This window comes from Canis lupus, chromosome 5, assembly GCF_003254725.2.
Source record: "Canis lupus dingo isolate Sandy chromosome 5, ASM325472v2, whole genome shotgun sequence".
Lineage (NCBI taxonomy): Eukaryota > Metazoa > Chordata > Mammalia > Carnivora > Canidae > Canis > Canis lupus.
In genome coordinates, this window is record NC_064247.1 from 8,881,518 (window position 1) to 8,902,748 (window position 21,231).

The following is a 21,231-nucleotide window of genomic DNA, read 5'->3' on the forward strand; positions in this document are numbered from 1 at the left end:
CCAAATTAAATGTAGAATATCAAAACCAGGTCAAAAAAGATTCCAGGGGTTTTGGCTTAAGGAAGGGGAGAGCTGAATGTAGCATTTATTGGAATTGGGAGAAACTTAGGAGGAACAGGTCAGAAGATAGGGACCAACAGCTGGTTTTGGTCACATGTTCACTATTAGTCAAGTGGAGATGTCAGCTTGGCTGGGTCTGTCAAGTCTGAAGCTCAAGGGGGGAGATCAAAGCTTAAGATAACTTTGTTTATGAGAGTTACTAATGATAATTTTCAAGAACAAAATTTTTCATATTTGAGAATTTACTAACTCAACCTTAGGAACCACCTAACCGTTCAAATTTTTTTCTCCTATGGTGTTAACACAATCACCAGTATAAACTAATAAGCGATAAACTCAAACCATAAAATTTCACCTTCTTAGGTTCAGACTAAGATGATCAATTTTATAAACTACCAAGAAAAAGGAATAGAGGTCCCAAACCTAATACATTCAAAAATTAATATAAAATTTTTTTAGGATTTTATTTATTTGAGAGCGAGATACACAGTGTGAGGGTGTGAGCAGGGGGAGCAGAGGGAGAGGGAGAAGCAGACTTTCTGATGAGCAGGAAGCCTGATGTGAGGCAAGATCTGGGACTCCAGGATCATGACCCGAACCTAAGCCAGATGCTTAATCAACTGAGCCACCCAGGAGACCCCAAAATTAATATAAATTTTATTAAAAGAACAGAGTCTTAGTAAATCTAATAGTAAAAGAATTAGGAATCAGATCTATTTCTCTCACAGCTTATTTACTTCTCCCTCCCTCTTTTATTCCTTACTACCTAGAAGCTTGGTTACCAAGAAGTCCACAGAGTTGGCTATTCATTTTCAAAATAGAATTTATTTCTGTAATAAAGAATTAAAATATGGCTGTGAAAGTAGAAAATAATATAGAAAAATATTTAAAATGTGCAATAGTAATTTTAGAGTAAAGGTAGTTAAGCATTAGAGTCCATGCTCAACTTCTACTTGAAAGACCAACCAGTATTTTATATATTAACTACACTGGAAAAAACATACCTAGCAATTTCAATTAACAGTTATACTCCAAAAACAGATTTATATACTTGGTAAGGCCCTTGTGAAAATATAAGTATAAATTTTGAGGATATATTTTTTGAAGTTGGCTTCACTTTATAGACTGATAAATCTACTGTCCAAAAGTCACAGGACTGCTTTTATTACTAATCCATCCATATAATTAAATCAACATAGAGGAAACACCTACTTTTTTGGATAAAACCAAATGTTCTGTTAACAATATGACAAGAATATCATCTTTCATTACAGTGGTATAAAAGTTGGTAAGTTCATGTATCCTCAAAGCTTGGTTTCCATTACATGGGTCTTTGGAAACTAAACACAGGATGAGAAATATCTAATGAATTCTATCCATCCATTCCCCAAAGCTTTACTTACAATGAAGATGTAAGGTATTGTTTGTATGAAGAACATACCAAAAAAATTCAAAGTGTTTGGCTAGAGGGAAGACAATTCTTCAGAGACTATTGTTTGCAGTTTGCAGAATAGGATAATCTTCTCTAGGAAGAATAATGTCAACATAGCAGCACTATATTCACCAGGAATCCAATGGATCTCTCATGTGGCAGGAAGCCAAACCTTCTGGCTGCTCACAACATCACTCAGCTTCCCTTTAATCTTCAGGAAGTGTCTCTTGAATTCTAATCCATCTCCCTATATTAGGAATAATATCCAAAAAATAATATCAAAAAAGAGACTGCCATAAAATCAAACTCTCTTTAGTGGCAAGTAGAGATAAACACCCTTAGATATGTCCAACTACAATTCCCTTCAAGTCCTCTTCTGAAGACTAAATATCCTAGAAGATATGGCTACATAAACAATTTCAACTTGATTTTGGGCCATCACTGTTCCCACCATACTGAGCGTAGAGAGGCAGAAACAATGGCATCTTATCTCTGTCCAGCATTGGTATCTATGTCTATGAACCTAAATCACTGTTTTCCATAGGTACTAGGGGTTTATAACCCAAAATTAAGCTACACAACTACATTGAAGTCTTGTCCAAATACTGTGGTAACAAAGCCAGTGATTCAGTTATGAGAAGAAATTCATTACACTAGGATCTTAATAATTTAATTTCATACTAAGCATCTGGACAATGCAGCAAATTTCCAATTTCAAAATGTGACCTAGTTCTCTAATCTCCTTTAGAACCATATACAGTATCTCAGGAAACATAGAGAACACTATTTTGCTCTTATATATCAAGGCCAAACTATAACCTCAGAACCAGTAATTTCTAAAGAAATAATCAGATATGTGAACAAGACTCTATGTATACAAATATTAATCACAGATTTACGTATGACAGATAAAGGTTAATTATATTGTACATTTTGACAAACATAATTGTTATTAAGATATATGTGGATTAAATAAGAAAAAGTTTAGAATGCTTTAAAATATTCAGGGTAATTACTGGTGGACAATATAACAGGATTATTTTTATTTTATTGTTACTTATTTACATTTTCTACAATAAAGCTTTTATAATAAGGAAAATGTCATTTGAAAAAAATCTGTATTTTAGAAGGATAATAACAAGAATGTTCAGAAAACTGAATGAGAAAAAGCAAGTTACCATATATTTACAAATGCCATGTATATACAAATATAATGCCATTAAAAAGAAATCTCTACATAAGAGCATTTCCATATAACACATACTAAAGAAGTAGTAAGACTACCATAATGAAATACAGTATAAAATCTCTCTATTCTCTCTGGATAAGTTTAAACTTGATTCTTATTTTATCCTTTATACATGTTTTCATATTTTTTAGGTTTCTTCAATGAACATGTAATACTTCTTTAATAACAGCAAAACAAATTTTTTTTAAAAAATGTTGTTTGACATACCTTAGAGAGCCGAAAGTCAACCAAGATCTTCTCATCCATTTCTACCAAATTCACTTTGAAAATCAGCTTATTGTTTCTCCTATCAGTTGTTGATACAGTAACCTAAGGCAATAAAAATAAGATTAGTGCAAATTACAAAAACATTTGTAAAACTTCTCATTTCAAGGAATGACCAAAAAAAATACACCAGTGTACCACAATTGTGCAACACTGGAACATAATGTTCTGGGAAAGAAGATGCTTAATACATATATTGCTGGTGGGAATCTGCAAAGGTGCAGCTGCTTTGGAAAACCACTTGGCAGCTCCTCAAAAAGTTAAACACAGATACTATATGCCTTAGTAATTCCATTAGCAAGTTATATACCTAAGAAATTGAAAACATATTGTTGTGAATTGAACTATGTCCCCTCAAAATTCATATGTTGAAGCCCTAGCCCCTCAGATTGTGACTGTATTTAAAGACTGGGCCTTTAAATAGGTAATAAGAGTTAAAATGAAACCACTTAGTGGGCTCTGATCCAATATGACTGATAGCTTTATAAGAAAAAAAAAAAAGTGCTGCCCGGGTTGCTCAGTGGTTTGGCACCTGCCTTTGGCCCAGGGCGTGATCCTAGAGACCTGGGATCAAGTCCCACGTGGGGCTCCCTGCATGGAGCTTGCTTCTCTCTCTGCCTATATCTCTGCCTCTCTTGAATAAATAAATTCTTTACAAAAAAAAAAATTTTAATAAAAAATTAGAATACAGAGAGAGAAAGATACCAGGTACACATGCACACAGAGGAAAGGCAAGATGAGGAGGCAGCAAGAGGCAGCATCTGAAAGCCATGAAGTGAGGCCTTAGAAGAAATCAATCCTGCCTGGGATGCCTGGGTGGCTCAGCAGTTCAGCATCTGCCTTTGGCTTAGGCCATGATCTCGGGTTCTGGGATCGAGTCCCACATCAGGCTCCCTGCATGGAGCCTGCTTCTCCTCTCTGCCTGTGTCTCTGCCTCTCTTTCTCTATGTATCTCTCATGAATGAATAAGTCAATAAATCCTCTTTTAAAAAAAGAAAAAGAAGTCAACCCTGCCGGCACCTTAATCTCAGACTTCAGTTTCTAGAATTGTGAGAAAATAAATTTCTGCTGTTTAAGCACCCAGTTTGGATATTTTGTTATGACAGCCCTGGCAGGCTAAAAACACATTAAGTTCATACAAAAAACTTGTACAAAAATGTTCTCAGCAGCATTATTCATAATAGACAAAAAGTAGAAACATCTCAAAAGTCCATTAACAAGTAAATGGATAAATAAAATATTCTATCCATATAATGTTGTATTCTATTATTCTCCCATAAAAAGGAATGAAGTACTGACAAATGTAAACAACATAGATTAACCTTGAAAACATTATGCTAAGTAAAAGATGACAGACACAAAAAGCCATTTATATAATTCCATTTATATGAAACATCCAGAATAGGCCATCTATAGGACAGAGAGTAAAGTGGCTGCCAGGAAATGAAGGGAAGAAAGAATAAGGAATGACTATTAATTCGTATGGAGTTTATTTTGGGGACGATGGAATGTTCTAGAATAAAATGACGATGGTACCACAATCTTGTGAATATACCAAAACCACTAAATTGTACACTTTAAAATAGCTAAAATGACGATTTTTAGGTTACCGTGAATTACATCTCAATATACCTACCTGATTAAAAAAAAAAAGTAAATTATCTACATAAGTGAGAGGAAAATCAGGCTGGTCTCAGATTTCTGCACAGTAACAATTTCCCCTAATTTTAATTTTGAAAGCTTACAAAGCTATTAAATAAATAAAAAAAAAACCCTGAAAGAATCACCAACTATATACCCTTTGTTGGTCTTATCAACCTAGATAAGTAGGTTTACTTGTCTTTTTTTTTCTTTTAGTTTTTCAAACAAGCTATACAAGACATACACTTCACTTCAACATGTTTCTCCTGTGAACAAAGATCCTCTTCTACAAAACTACAATATTATGATAACAACCAAGAAATTTGGCACTGATTCAAAAACATTATCTAATATAAAAACCATATTCAAATTTCCTCAATTGTTCCAATAATGTCTTTTATAGCTTTCACTTCTTTAAAACCATGATCTAGTAAAAGATCATGTCATTACATTATTTGTCAGGCCTCGTTAATACAGAATATTCGTCTAATTGTTTTTCATGCCATTAGGTTTTTGAAAAGCCTAAAGATGGACTAGAATTTCAGTATTACAAATATGCTATAATAATATAAAACAAAAATTGGTGGTGGGAGCAGGGGAGATAGAAGAAGTATGGGATTGTTAATGTATTCATCTTTCATAGAAGGTAATCTTTGTTACTCTTACAATTTAAGGACATACAGTTTTCAAGAACATGACTTGCGTCTCTTGATATTTTTTTTTTTTTTTTATTTATGATAGTCACAGAGAGAGAGAGAGAGAGAGAGAGGCAGAGACACAGGCAGAGGGAGAAGCAGGCTCCATGCACCGGGAGCCCGACGTGGGATTCGATCCCGGGTCTCCAGGATCGCGCCCTGGGCCAAAGGCAGGCGCCAAACCGCTGCGCCACCCAGGGATCCCGCGTCTCTTGATATTTTTAACAAACTTAAAGAAGACTTTCAATACTATTTCTTAAGGTAAGTAACATTTTACTTAAGTCTTTTAAATTCCAATTGCTTTTTTAAAAAATATATACTGATAATGATCATTTTTTACTCAAATATTTACATTTTTCTTCAGGAAAATCAATGAAACATACCTGATTCATACAACTCTTTTTCCACTGATAGCCCAATTTCTCACAAGTCTCTTTCAGGCATTGATAAGATTTGTCTGCATCCAATTTGGTAAAAAATCGTGTCATCCTTTTCACCAAGCGCTGCCAAGGGTTCTACATGTCAAACAGAGGAAACCTGAATAAATCTGGTATCACCAAAAGCAGTCATATCATAGCTATTGGGTCTGAAAATTTTTTTGTGTGACTAAAGATTCTTATATAGGAAAGCATCCTCTTATCTCTTCCTTAAAAAAAAATCTATATACGCACAATATTAATACTATATTTCTAAGATTTATACATTAAAACAAAAGCCTTTATGAGGAAAAAACTAGAAGTTTCTCATCATTTATTTGAAAAAACTAAATTCCCTTACCTGTGAGGATCCCGGGGTGCCAAGTAACTGACTATTCAGGAGCATATGATCAGGACATGTGGGTTGGGAAAAACTGATCCCTTGTACCAGCTTATCAATATATGAAGGGCTAGTGTCCCATACGGAAAGACCTGTCCGTGGTTCTGGCTGGGAACTGGAGTACTTCACATTTTCTTCACTGAGGCATTAAGATATGGGGAAAAATATATCTTTAGATAAAACCAATCAGGCCTTTCTTATATCACATTACCATTCTCACACTGATAAAAAATTACATTCATTATCAAGAAAAAATATATACATGCATTATTTTTATGGGAATATTACATACAATAATTATTTGGTCTTTATTGATTTATCTTACCTAGAGGCACTGTTCACTGGAGAGAAGTCCAAATTGGATTGAATGTGCTTAGAAAATCCACTAGGAGACTCTGATACACCACCTGAAGTGACTCGGGGCCTCTTTGCTCCTAAAAAAAGAAAACATAAATACAAATGTTTTTAAACCACATCTAAATCCATTTACTCAAAACAAAATAGTTATATGACAAATAGTGGCTCTCCATACATGATTGCATAAGAAATGTGGTCATCATAAACTTAGGAGGACTCCTGTGTCAAATTACACATTTCACAAATCCTGATTTGTATGTTGCCAGTGTGGGATTTCACAATAAAGTCATAATTTTATTTTATTTTTTTAAGATTTTATTTATTTGACAGAGATAGAGAGAGTGAACAAAAGCAGGAAAAGAGGCAGAGGGAGATGCAGGCTCCCTGCTAAGCAGGGAACCTGACACAGAGCTCAGGTGTCAGGACCAGGATCCAGAGATCATGACTAAGCTAAAGGCAGATGCTTAACCAACTGAGCCACCCAGGCACTCTCTCCCCTGGCAAAACTTTACTGAGAATAATTATTACAAAGAAAATGATGCCACTGTAACTTCTGTGGTTAATACCCTTAGCTGGATCCTCAATACTGATAGTCCTATGTTTTTCAGTCAGTTTCCTCTCCCTTTCTCCATAATGACTGCTTCAAAACTTCTACATTCTTATCAAATTCCCACAACCACCCACCCTCCAGTTCCTTATTACGTAGCACAGGATACCATCTCCCACTGCACAAAGAAAATAACGTCATTAGAAACTCCCTCAACTTGCCATTAATAAATCTGCCAATTTACTTGCATTGCGACTCATCCTTCCCTCCCTTCCATGCTCCCATCCAATGCCCATCCCTCTACTCATACCTGAACCCCATACCTTCCTATCTCTTCGGGGTCTTGATGCTCCTTCATTCCTTCTCTCTTATACCTTCAGCCTTTTTCCCTCTCAACTGGAACTGTCCCTAAACCATTTAAACACACTTATATTTAGCCAAACATTTTATTTATTAATTCCTTCATCCAAATATTTTAGTAAGCCTCCTATGGATCAGGCAGTAAGATGAGAGAAACAGCATGCTGGTATGCTGATGAGAAAGTTAATACAGAAAAATTAACAATGCAGGAGGAAGACTGAAGAATTGCTAGATAATGTCCCTGAGTAAGCAAAAGAGAACTGGGTCTCAAGTACAAGAGAAAGAGAGTTGGCTTATAACTGGAGCAATTTATTCATAGCAACAAAGAGAAAGCAGAGTATAGGAGCACAGAGGCAGCTGGTTAGGTGAGTGGAGGTGATGACTGAAGCCTGTAGAAGTTCCTTTGTGACTGTTTCCATTTCTCAGTGAAATAGGAAATGCTGTCACCAACTGAGAGTGAGGAGGGGAAAAGAGGCATTCAAAGTTGAAGGGGAAAAAAAAGTATATAAATGTGATTTAGGAGAGTGAGGCTGTCAAAGGAGTGGAGAAATGCATTATAACTGACTGGCAGAATTAAGGGCTCACTTGAGATTAGTGATCCTGAATTTAAAGTTAATATTCTGGTCCAAATGTGATCCGCTGTGCAGGTGTTAAGTGTACATAGGCAGAAAACTGGATTAAACTTGGGTTAGGTTTTGACCAGTAACCATGATGAAGAGCGAACAGGGCTGGAAAGCTGAAGCTGAATGTAAAGGAGTCATTATAATAACTGACCCTAGGATTTAAAGTAATGAGGATGGGATGCCTGGGTGGCTCAGCGGCTCAGAGTCTGCCTTTGGCTCAGGGCATGATCCCAGAGTCCCAGGATTGAGTCCCACATCCAGCTCTCTGCATGGAGCCTGCTTCTCCTCCCTCTTCCTGTGTGTCTCTCTCTGCCCTCCCCGCCCCGTGTGTGTCTCTCATGAATAAATAAAATATTTGAAAATAGTAATAATAAATAAAGTAATGAGGATGGAGCTAAGGACCTAGGGAGGGGGCAAATAAGAAATAGTGAAAAGGAAGTAGATTCGTGAATTGCATATCTAGGTAGGGTCAAAGGATTGCTGGAGTCAGGGAACTAGAGGAAACCAGGAAAATATAACAGTAGTCAAAGCAGGATGCTTAAAGAGACAATCCAGGAAATATAAGTTCAGAAAATTGGAAGGATCATCCAAATGAATATTTAAATTACCAAGAACCATGACAAAATGTACATCAAGAGTTGGAGAGAGTGATGATGTGACAAGAATTTTAATTGGAGGTTCAAAAGCTGACTGTAACAAGGATGGAACAGCGGGTGATAATCTGATATGAAATTCAAAATGAAGCAGGGGAGAAATGTGAGGAAAAGGCAGAAAGTGGCAACAAAGGACAAAAAGGATGCTTGCCCACTCTCAGATTCAAAGGTAGGAGAGTGTGGGAAAGAAAACAGCTACCACTGGAGGAAGCCTGTGTTCTCAAGGGAGAGCTGGATTCCTGTTAGAATAGAGTGAAAGGTAAAAGATGCATTCAGAGAATGCCTGGGTGGCTCAGCAGTTGAGCGCCTGCCTTCGGCCCAGGGCATGATCGTGGAGTCCCAGGATCAAGTTCCTCATCGGACTCCCTGCAAGGAGCCTGCTTCTCTCTCTGCCTATGTCTCTGCCTCTCTCTGTCCCTCATGCTCTCATGAATAAATAAAATCTTAAAAAAATAAAAGATGCATTCAGAGAAGAGTTAAAAACTCACTCATCTCTAGCCATTGTCCTCTTTCCTCTCATTCACAGCCAGAATGAGCTGTCTACACTCTGCTTCATTATCTCTCTTTTAGACTATAATCACTGTACTCGACAATTACTCCCACCTCTCCACCAAATCTGTTCCTGCCACAAACACAAATAACTACTGGGCAAACTTTTAGGCTTCATGTTATTAATTCATTAACAGTATCTGCTACTGTCATGCATTTTTTTCTCTTAGCCTCAATCCCTCCATATTCTCCTGATGTTCCCCCGCCCCATCTCTTTGGCTATTTTTCTGTTTTACTGGCCCTTACCTACCACTTAAATGTTGGCATTCCTTAAAGTTTCACATACTCAATTTCATCTACCAGTTTAAACTACCATCTATTTGCAGAGAACACCCAAATATTGAGATCTCACGCCTGGTCCTGTCTCCTCAGTTACACACATACACACGCACACACACACACAGCATACATCATCTCCTTTTTAGACAGTTTTTACTTCTAAAATTCCACATGTCCAAAATCAATAAAATTTCCCAATTCTGTTTTTCCTGAGTTATATCCTAGTAAATGGCACCACCATTTTCTGAGTTGGCCAACCCAGAAAGGAGTCATCCCAGACTCCTCATCCTCCTTCATTTTCCACATATAAACAATCACCAGTCTATCAATTGTAGACTGTAAATTTCTTTGGAATCTACCTCTTCCTTCCAAGCCCATTGCCACTAAAGCTCATGCAAGGTACCGTCTACTCACATCTAAGATCAAAAATGTCATAAACAATGAAAAAGAAAAAGCCAGAAAGATTTTTTTTAAGATTTTATTTATCTATTCATGATAGACATAGAGAGAGAGACAGAGACAGGCAGAGACACAGGCAGACGGAGAAGCAGGCTCCATACCAGGAGCCCGACATGGGTCTCGATCCCGGGACCCCAGGACCGCACCCTGGGCCGAAGGCAGGTGCCAAACCGCTGAGCCACCCAGGGATCCCCGCCAGAAAGATATTTTAAAACCAAGTATATGATGTTATTTCCTGGCTTAAAATCTCTTAAAAGCTTCCTCAATGGCCTTAAGTTAAAGCCCAAAATCCCAAATGTGGTTTACAAGGTCCCCCTCTACAATTTGGTCACTATCTACCTCTCTACCTTCATCTCAAACCTGTCTCCCTCTTCCTATTCTTTATTCACTCATTTACTCAACAAACATTTACTGAGAGCCTACAAGGTACCACACACCATGCTAACCACTGGTGACACCTTGATGAACAAGACAGACATGGTCCATGCCATACTGGCCTTCTTTCAAGTTCCTCAAATGTACCACCTTCCAAATTCCAAGACTCTCCAGAATGCTGCTTCCTCTGTTCCAAAGAAACTGTCACTCATCTTGCTAGTACTCATCTGGCTAGCTCCCCTTTAATCTTCAGACCTTAAATTTAATGTGATTTCCCCAGGAAGACAAGGTTTCTCTGTCATTTAAGACTTGGTCATACGCTTAGCTATAGTACTCTGACTTTCCATTTTATTAAAAACCGTAAAATTATTTTGTATTTCTCTTTTCCCTACTAGACATTATAACCAACCCGAGGACAGAGATAACAGCTATCTTGTGCTGTTGACTCGTGATACTGACTCAATTGCCTTTTCTTTCACAGAAAAAATACTTGTATTTTCAGGATATTACCTTTCTTGAGTGGTTTGTTGTACCATCTATCTTTTTTGATGTCTGGGATGGTAATCCTTACTGATGGATTCTCAACTAGGATTTTATGCAGCAAAGCTGAAATAAAAATATTAATACGATATTTACAAAATAGTCATGAGATTAGAATGCAACATTTACAAAATAGTCATGCAGATTAGAAACTTGTGCTGTGGAACATATTCTCTTTTAGTCTCTTTATATCCAAATACTTCTGGGCAAGAGAAAAAATAAGCTACTATATTATTGCTTTAATTTCATGTAATTGCTCTTTGCTACTGTCTATATCTTAGAATACCAGTTCGTAGATCTGATTCTCAGTTGTCTGCAAGTAAGCAGAGCAGGAGCCAGGTGGAAATGTTTCTTCGCGTGTGACACACATTAACAAAAAGATACAAAAACCCTCATCCGTTTTCAATACCAAACTCGTTCCAATATATCATGTTATGTCCTCACGCACACAGTTTTATAAAGAAAATTTACTTTCCAATAACTTTTTAAGAGATAATCATGTACGCAGCTATCATCCTAAAGTATCTTAACTATCTCGATGAAGAATTCATATATCTTCAAAAGCCAAAAAAAAATTTTTTAAAGATTTTATTTGAGAGAGAGAGAGAGAGAGAAAGCACAGAGGGACAGTGCAAGGGTAGGGGGAGAAGGAGATTCCCCACTGAGCAGGGAGCCTGATGCAGGGCTTGATCCCAGGACCCTGAGATTATGACTTGAGCTTAAGGCAGATGTTTAACTGATTGAACCACCCATAGGCTCCCCAAAATTATTATTATTATTTTTAAAGATTTTATTTATTCATGAGAGACACACACAGAGAGAGGCAAAGACACAGGCAGAGGGAGAAGCAGGCTCCATGCATGGAGCCTGACATGGGACTCGATCCTGGGTCTCCAGGATCACGCCAGGCTGAAGGCGGCTCTAAACTGCTGAGCCACCTGGGCTGCCCCCAAAATTATTTGCTAATGGGACAAAGATTTATACGAGAAACTGAAGCCATAAAAACACAGGGAATTTTTTTTTTTAAGTTAGGTCTAGGAAATATCTTTCCAAACATAACAATATAGTCAGAAAATTGCAAAGGACAAAATAATAGATTTGAATAAAAATATAAACTTCTGCATGTGAAAATAGCGTAAACAAAATAAAAATGCATGGCAAATTGTGAAAAACACTTGTAACTAAAAAAAAAAAAAAAAAAAAAAAAAACACTTGTAACTAATGCAAAGCTCTAATGACATTAATGTTTAAAAAAAAAACAACCCCATACAAAATAGTAAGAAAACCTCCCTGCCACAAGTGAGCAAAACAGATCATTCACAAAAATGGACAAAAAGCTAACAATGGATATACAACCTCACTGGTATTAAATTTAAAATAAGAAACAGTGAATATAGGGGTGCCTGGGTGGCTTAGCCAGTTAAGCAATCAACTTCGTTTCTGCTCAAGTTGTGATCTCAGAGTCCTGAGATGGAGCCCCATGTTGGGCTCCATGCTTAATGTCTGGCTAAGACACTCTCTATCCCTCCCCACTGCATGTGTGCACTGCATACGCTCTCTGGTCTAAAATAAATATATCTTAAAAAAAATTTTTTTTAATATAAACTAATGAAATTGTGAAGAAATGATACAAACTCTCTAAAAAGCAATTTGGCAGGGATCCCTGGGTGGCTCAGTGGTTTAGCACCTGCCTTTGGCCCAGGACATGATCCTGGAGTCCCGGGATCGAATCCCACATCAGGCTCCCTGCATGGGGCCTGCTTCTCCCTCTGCCTGTGTCTCTGCCTCTCTCTCTTCTCTTTGTGTCTCTCATGAATAAATAAATAAAATCTTAAAGAAAAACAAAAAATTAAAATTAAAAAAAATTAAAAAAAGAAAAGCAATTTGGCCAGGTAAACCGTAATAATTAAAAACTGCATATATCCCTGACACTTCTGGATTTGTTTAGTTTTAAGATTTTATTTATTTATTCATGAGAGACACAGAGAGAGAGAGAGGCAGAGACACAGGCAGAGGGAGAAGCAGGCTCCATGGAGGGAGCCCGACGTGGGACTCGATCCCAGGTCTCCAGGATTACGCCCTCGGCCAAAGGCAGGCACTAAACCACTGAGCCACCCAGGGATCCCTTGTTTTGTTTTTTAAAGGACTTTATTTTTTTTTCTGCTGATTTATTTATATTTTTAAAGATTTTATTTATTCATGTGAGATACAGAGAGAAAGAGGCAGAGACATATGCAGAGGGAGAAGCAGGCTCCATGCAGGGAGCCCGATGTGGGACTCGATCCCGGGACCGCAGGGTCACGACCTGAGCCTAAGGCAGACACTTAACTGCTGAGCCACCCAGGCATCCTGTGAATTTATTTTTTAATTAAGTGTATGTGCATTATGTGAATGATCATCATATTGCCTTCATAAGTGAAAATTTTTAAAATATATAAATCTCCAAAGAAAATGAATTGGATGAATAAGGTAAAATATACCCACACAGCATAATTCCATCCTTTAAAACAATGATGTTTTACAGCCTTTAAAAACAATGATGTAGACCTATAGTTATAGTCATGGAAGAATGTCCATGTCAACAGCATTAAGACAAAAAAACAGGTTATAAAATAGCGTATGTAGTGTGATCTCATTTTCTATAAAAACACAAATACTTATAAATAATATACATATGTAACAAATATTTGTAAAACATTTTTTTTGTTATTTTTTTAAAGATTTTATTTATTCATGAGAGACACAGAGAGAGAGGGGCAGAGACACAGGTAGAGAGAGAAGCAGGCTCCATGCAGGGAGCCCGACGTGTGACTTGAAGATGCTTAACCTCTGAGCCACCCAGGTGTCCCAACATTTTTACAATAAAGTATAGAACTGCATGTCAAAATATTAAAAGAAGCTATTTCTGAGTGCTGGGATTATACAGTTTTTTTTAAAATTATTATTTTCCAATCTATCTGCAAGGATTATGGATTACTTATGTGATTATTTAAAAGTTAAAAAGAGGGAAACTCTAAAAAACAACAACAACAACAACAACAAAAAAAAGAAAAGTAAAAGGGAAGCCATGGGGATCCCTGAGAGACTCAACAGTTTGGCACCTGCCTTTGGCCCGGAGCATGGTCCTGGAGTCCCGGGGATCAATTCTCACATCGGGCTCCCTGAATGGGGCCTGCTTCTCCCCCTGCCTGTGTCTCTGCCTCTCTCTCTCTGTGTGTCTCTCATGAATAAATAAATAAAATCTTAAAAAAAAAAAAAAAAAAAAAAAAAAAAAAGAGGGAAGCCTGGGTGGCTCAGAGTTGTGTCTGCCCTTGCCTCAGGGCATGATCCTGGAGTCCCAGGATCAAGTCCTGATTTGGGCTCCCCCCGCAGGGAGCCAGCTTCTCCCTCTACCTATGTCTCTGCCTCTCTCTGTGTCTCTCATAAATAAATAAATAAAAATCTTTAAAAAAAAAATATGTATATAAAATGAAAAAATTCAAACATCACTAGGTTTCATTATATAAGAAATCAGTAGTTTCAATCAATATAACCCAGTTACCAAGAGGAGCTGAATCAATTTTTTTCCAAGGGTTAAGGTATGTTTTTTTTTCTTTCCAATCAGAATATTCTTGACAACTGTCACTGGGCTGGTCCCATGGTAATTCTAAAAAAGAAACAAGTCATGGTTTTCTGAGTATTCACATTATATAGTAAAGATTTTAAAGAAAAATAGTCAATGATGCAAATACTAGTCAATGATACAAATCCATTAAAAGTTTTCTCCAAATTAATTCAATATGTTTTTCAAACTAAGAATACCAACTCACAGAAATTTTAGAGGTATTTCAAAAACGGATGAACCACTTCCACCCACCCTGTTTCCAAACTTATTCACACGAATCTTAAAAGATTGCTATTGTGATATTTCATTTAAAAGGTATACATACCTCATTTTTAAAAAGCTTTGGGATTCCAAGTTCCAAATTAGTTATAAATAAAGTCACTATTAAAATATATATAAATATGGATTCTCTTGGTTTGTTTCATTTATTTTGGTATAATAAATCTGGCTTTCCATAGGACAAGAGTTTCACCATGATTAAATAGCTCTTACCTCCAGCCAACATTGCTGTAAGTACTATTCCACAGGACCAAACATCAACTGGTTCTGCATGAAATTCTTTTCTCTTTAGAAGTTCTGGAGCAACATAAGGTAAAGTACCACACATCTTGTTCAATAAACGTTCACGATTATTATGCCGAAACACTGTTGCCAAGCCAAAGTCAGAGATTTTGAGGTTATCTAAACAAAAGTAAAAATGAATGGCACTGGAATAAAATGTTTTATAAATATATATACTTAAAGGAATTAAGTTTTATTGGAAAATCACTGGTGTTACTTAAAACGTGTACAACTTTTCTACCTTAAAAGGACAAAAAAGTGTTTTTTTTTTTTAAACGATTTTACTTATTTGAAAGAGAACACAAGCAACAGGAGCAGCAGAGGGAAGAAAGGGAGAAGCAGGCTAGCCCTGAGCATACAGCCTGCGGCAGGGCTCAATCCCAGGACCATGACCTGAGCTGAAGGCAGACGATTAACCAACTGAGCCACCCACGTGCCCCAAAAAAGAAATTTTAAAAAAAGAAGAAATAAAATATATCACATAGCTAAAACTAGAAAAAGGCCGCCTCATCGCTTCTATTAAAAGAAAAATCATCAAATACACAAAACAGTGGACCAGGTTAAAGAAAGACACTGGAGTCAAAGGGGATTGCCCTTCTGGAGAATGAACACTATCTTAGGTTGAAAGCAGAGCCAGGGCCTTCAACAACTTGTACAGAGGGCAGGAAGGAGGGATCCCTGGGTGGCGCAGCGGTTTAGCACCTGCCTTTGGCCCAGGGCGCGATCCTGGAGACCCGGGATCGAATCCCATGTCAGGCTCCCGGTGCATGGAGCCTGCTTCTCCCTCTGCCTATGTCTCTGCCTCTCTCTCTCTCTCTCTCTGTGTGACTATCATAAATAAAATAATAATAATAATAATAAAAAAATAAATTTAAAAAAAAACAACAGAGGGCAGGAAGGAGACACCAATAACGTGACAAGTTCAACTTTCTCAGCAGCAAACAAAACCAGCTGGCAGAAGAAAATTATGTAAAGACATACAAAACCTAAAGATCCACAAAACACTAGAACTTCTTGTCAAAGTGGTCAAGTTTAGAAAAGAGAAACTGTGCAAAAAAATAAACCAGAAGAGCAAATTTACTCTAATTTCCCACTTTTAACACATGCAAACTACAGGCAGAACTTTCAATTTATCCTGTCCTTACTAAATATCTGCCATAACTGAGTGACACTGTGCTAGCCAATGCGGGTATATTTCTGAAAATTAACAACAGACAACTGCTGTGAAAGTTATGAAAATACAGAGCATTACAAGATCTTGCCTAATCTTAGGCAGGAGGGAAGACACCCCTCCCCCCCATTACCAAAGGTCAAATGGCACAACCTTTTTAGAGGGCAACCTGGCAATCTGGAAATTTGAAATATTCACTCTTTGAACTAGCAAGTCCCATTTCCAGGACCACAAATACCGAAATACTCCCTCAAATTCATAAGCATAAGGATATTCCTAGCAATATTATCTGTAAATAGCTTAAATATCCATCAATAAAGAAATGATAAAATTTTATTATACATATATACAATGAAAACTATGTTGGTAAGTAGTTTTTAAAAAAGGGTGCTTAAGTGGTTCAGCCAACTGAGTATCCAAGTCTTGGTTTCCTCTCAGGTCATGAGCTCCAGGTCCTAGAATCAAGCTCCATGTCCAGGTCTGCACTCAGTGCAGACTCTATTTGTCCCTCTCCTCTGCTCCCCTTCCCCTCCTCTCTCTCTCTCTGGAATAAATAAAATCTTTAAAAAAGAAAAAAAAAAGGATGTATCTATAGCGCTGACATGGAATAGGGTCTAAGTGGAAAAAAAAAAAAAAAAGGACGAATGTCATAGCAAATATCCATTAGAACATGACCCAATTTTTATATTGGGCCTGTGCACAAATTTAGAGAATAGACATTGCTTTCTATCTTTTTAAATCTAGAAACAACTTAAATATCCTAAAATAAGGGATTGATTCTCTGAAAATCAAGTATATCCACAGAATATAGTATGTAAGCCACTGATGATGTTTGCCTGCATTTGAATTGGGAGGTAGCTATGCAATTATCCTTTTAATATAATATAAATGCAAATACTATATTTAATATTAAATACATTGGTATTGCATATTTAATATATAAATAAATTTATATATAAATTTAATATACTTAAATTTATAATATAAATCATATATAACATGACACAATTATTTTAAGATTTTATTTATTTGTTCATGAGAAACCGAGAAAGAGAGGTAGAGACAAAGGAAGAGGAAGAAGCAGGCTCCCTGCAAGGACCCCAAGATCATGCCCCGAGCCAAAGGCAGACGCTCAAACACTGAGCCACCCAGGTGCCCCTCCATAACACAATCTTGACAAACCACTGAGATTAAGAGTGCCAAGTTACCACTGAAAATGCTAATGTAACTGTAACATTCCTTGAATCTTGCTGTTTCCTTATGTCTGCAACATAATACTAGGGTTAGAGAACTGCAGATAATAAATTCTAAATTGAGGGATGTGGTTATCTCTGAAATAAAGAGAATACATTTGTGAAAGAATACACTGGACTTGGACTATATTTGTAACGTTTTCTTTTTTAAAAAGATTATTGGGGGATCTCTGGGTGGCTCAGCGGTTTGGCGCCTGCCTTTGGCCCAGGGCGCGATCCTGGAGACCCGGGATCGAATCCCACCTCGGGCTCCCGGTGCATGGAGCCTGCTTCTCCCTCTGCCTGTGTCTCTGCCTCTCTCTCTCTCTGTGTCTATCATAAATAAATAAATAAATCTTTAAAAAAATTTAAGAGATTATTGTTAAGTATTAGATAAGAACAAAAAAATATTTATACACTATGCAGGATATGAGAAATATAACAAACATCCATTTACCTAATACTCAATTTAAGAACATTCTAACAACAAAAGAACATTCTATTTCCTTTTAAATCCCCTGGGAAAAAAAAAATCCCCTGTAATTAGGGACACCTGTGTGGCTCAGCGGTTGAGCACCTGCCTTCAGCCCAGGGAATGATCCTAGATCAAGTCCCACATCAGGCTCCCTGCATGGAGCCTGCTTCTCTCTCTGCCTCTCTCTCTGTCTCTCTCATGAATAAACAAAATCTTTCATAAATTAATTAATAAATCCCCTGTAATTATTTCCATCAATATATTCCCTTCCCTACTTTCTCAGAAGTGACCACCATTCTGATTTTTATTTTAATATGCTTCTTTGTGGGATGCCTGGGTGGCTCAGGGATGCCTGGGTGGCTCAGTGGTTGAGCGCCTGCCTTGGGCCTAGGACGTGATCCTGGAGACCTGGGATCGAGTCCCACATCAGGCTCCCTGCATGGAGCCTGCTTCTCTCTATGTTTCTGTCTCTTTCTCTCTCTCTCTCTCTGTGTCTCTCATGAATAAATAAATAAAATCTTTAATATGCTTCTTTGTGATTTCCCCAGATTTGTATCTCTAAATAATATTCGATTTTATATATTTTTGAACTTCATATAAATAGAATATACTTGTGCGAACACTTCCATGAAATATATCCATGCCATTACTTTGTACCTATAAATGACGCATTTCATAATTTATCTATTCTACTGCCAGTAGACATTTAGGTTGTTTCCAGTTTTTTGCTATTATAAACACCACCGCTTTGAGCAGTGTACATATGCATAATGTTTTATTTATTTATTTTAATATTTTTTATTTATTTATTAGAGATAGAGAGAGAGACAGAGAAGCAGGCTCCATGCTGGGAGCCTGATGTAGAATTCGAACCTGGGTCTCCAGGATCACACACTGGGCTGAAGGTGGAGCGAAACCCCTAAGCCACCAGGGCTGCCCATTGTTTTATTTTTTTAAGCCAGGTCGGTACACTGGTAGTTATTGTTTTTTAATTACATTACATATTATGTTTTATACAAATTTTTATGTCCCTGAACTTTTTTTTAAGCTCTACACTCAACATGGAGCTCAAATTCACAACTTCAAGATCAAGAATAGCATGCTCTACCAACAGCCAGGCGCCCATGCCTAAATATTTTTTAAGTTTTAAGTAACTGTAAAGGTTTTTATAAGATATAAATACAATGTAAAATAAAGTCTACATGCACATTTAAAAAGCAGCCCGGGCCGCTCAACAGTTTAGTGCTGCCTTCAGCCCAGGACGTGATCCTGGAGAACTGGGATTGAGTCCCACATCAGGCTCCCTGCATGGAGCCTGCTTCTCCCTCTGCCTGTGTCTCTGCCTCTGCCTCTCTCTCTCTCTCTCTCTCTCTCTCTCTCTCTGTGTGTGTGTGTGTGTGTGTGTGTGTCCTCATGAATAAATAAATAAAATCTTTAAGAAAAAAAGCATATATCCTTTGATCTAACTTATGTTGATACATGTATGGGTGAAGATATATACGGCTCCTTTATTCTCACAACCCAAATAGATTCTCTTACTATCACCATTTATAAAGAAGGACAGTAAGGCAGAGAGAAAATATGTAATGGCCAACTGACACAAGGCTATACACTTACTATGAGGTGGCCTAGAAATTCCAAGCTTTTAACACTATTCCATACTGCCTCTCATCGTTAGACACAAACAATCCTTTTTCCCCAGAGGGTTTTATGTAGCTTGAAACCTACATTTCCTCAAATAAGGACTTAATTTATAGATGAGGAAGGGGATGAATGACTGTACTACCATCAAGACTATTAGCATTCAAAAACTAATCAAAATAGAATGAAAAACAGAAGCTAAAGGATTCTCCAGCCTTGCTCTCATTTCTTGGGACTCATCAATCAACTATTCAGTTCCTTTTTCCCAATACCAAATTTTCTGAATATCTAAAATTTTGCTATTTGCCTTTATAAAGCAACTTGCAGAAGGCTAAATAACTGAAAGAGGATCTTAGATAGCTAGGTAAATAGCTTAATAAGAGGTTATCTTGGAACATCTGGGTGCCTCAGTGGTTGAGCATCTGCCTTCAGCTCGGAGCATGATCCTGAGGTCCAGGGATCGAACCCCACAACGGGCTCCCCAGAGGGAGCCTGCTTCTCCCTCTGCCTGTCTCTGCCTCTCTCATGAATAAATAATTAAAAAAAAAAAAGACTTATTTATTTTAAAGAGAGAGCAAGAAGGAGAAAGGGAGAGGAAGAGAACCTCAAGCAGGCTCACCCCTGAGCATGGAGCCCCTCTTGGGGCTTGACCCCATGACTCCGAGATCATGACCCGAGTCAAAACCAAGAGTGGGATGCTCAACCAAATGAGCCATACAAGCGCCCCCTGTCATCTTTTTCAATCCTGACTCAATAAGCTAACACTTTCACTATCTGTCCATCCCAGTTTTTATAACATGCATGAAGTAAAACTAAACTCTTTGCATCTCCATCGAAGTCACAGATTAAAAAGAACAAACAGGATCCCTGTGTGGCGCAGCGGTTTGGCGCCTGCCTTTGGCCCAGGGCGCGATCCTGGAGACCTAGGATCGAATCCCACATCGGGCTCCCGGTGCATGGAGCCTGCCTCTCTCTCTACCTATGTCTCTGCCTCTCTCTCTCTCTCTCTCTCTGTGTGTGACTATCATAAATAAATAAAAAAATTAAAAAAAAAAAAAAAAAAAAAAGAACAAACAGAGTGGAGCTAAGATGGCAGAGTAGGAAGGGGACCCTAGGCTTGCTTCATCCCATGAACACAGCTAGATAAATATCAAATCATTCTGAACACCCAAGAAATTGATCTGAAGACTGAAGAACAAACTGCACAACTAGAAGGAAAGAAGAGGCCACACTGTGAAGGGTAGGAGGTACGGAGATGTGATTTTGGGGAGAAAAAGATCATGGGTGCTGCAGAGGGGAGGGAGCCCTGCTCAAAGAGAGAGGTGGGGGGATGCCTGGGTGGCTCAGCAGTTGAGTGTCTGTCTTTGGCTCAGGGCGTGATCCCAGGGTCCTGGGATCGAGTCCAACATCAGGCTCCTTGCAGGGAGCCTGCTTCTCCCTCTGCCTTATGTCTCTGCCTCTCTGTCTCTCATTTAATAAATAAAATGTTTTTAAAAAGAGAGAGAGAGAGAGAAAGAGAGGTGGGAGAGAAAGAGAGAGAAGAGTACACGGGACATCACACAAGGAAAACACTTCCCAAAACCAGTGACTGGGAAAAACAAGAGGCTGATTTCCCTGAGTTTTTACAACCAGCAGGGCTAAAAGACTA

The 21,231-nt window shown here is 37.8% G+C and overlaps 1 protein-coding gene across 2 annotated transcripts in view; it reads right to left on the minus strand.

Annotated features, from left to right (window-relative positions):
* Nucleotides 1-865: 865 nt before the first annotated feature.
* CHEK1 (checkpoint kinase 1) overlaps nt 866-21,231 on the minus strand; it is a 32,392-nt gene continuing 12,026 nt past the window's right edge. For both annotated transcript variants that reach the window (XM_025465031.3, XM_025465032.3), the window contains 8 exons: nt 14,996-15,184; nt 14,441-14,545; nt 10,870-10,965; nt 6,483-6,591; nt 6,119-6,296; nt 5,725-5,856; nt 2,949-3,050; nt 866-1,739 (listed from right to left, as the gene is read on the minus strand). In XM_025465031.3, the coding sequence (XP_025320816.1) occupies nt 1,644-1,739; nt 2,949-3,050; nt 5,725-5,856; nt 6,119-6,296; nt 6,483-6,591; nt 10,870-10,965; nt 14,441-14,545; nt 14,996-15,184 (1,007 nt within the window). In that variant the 3' untranslated portion in view covers nt 866-1,643. The remainder of the gene's footprint in view (nt 1,740-2,948; nt 3,051-5,724; nt 5,857-6,118; nt 6,297-6,482; nt 6,592-10,869; nt 10,966-14,440; nt 14,546-14,995; nt 15,185-21,231) is intronic.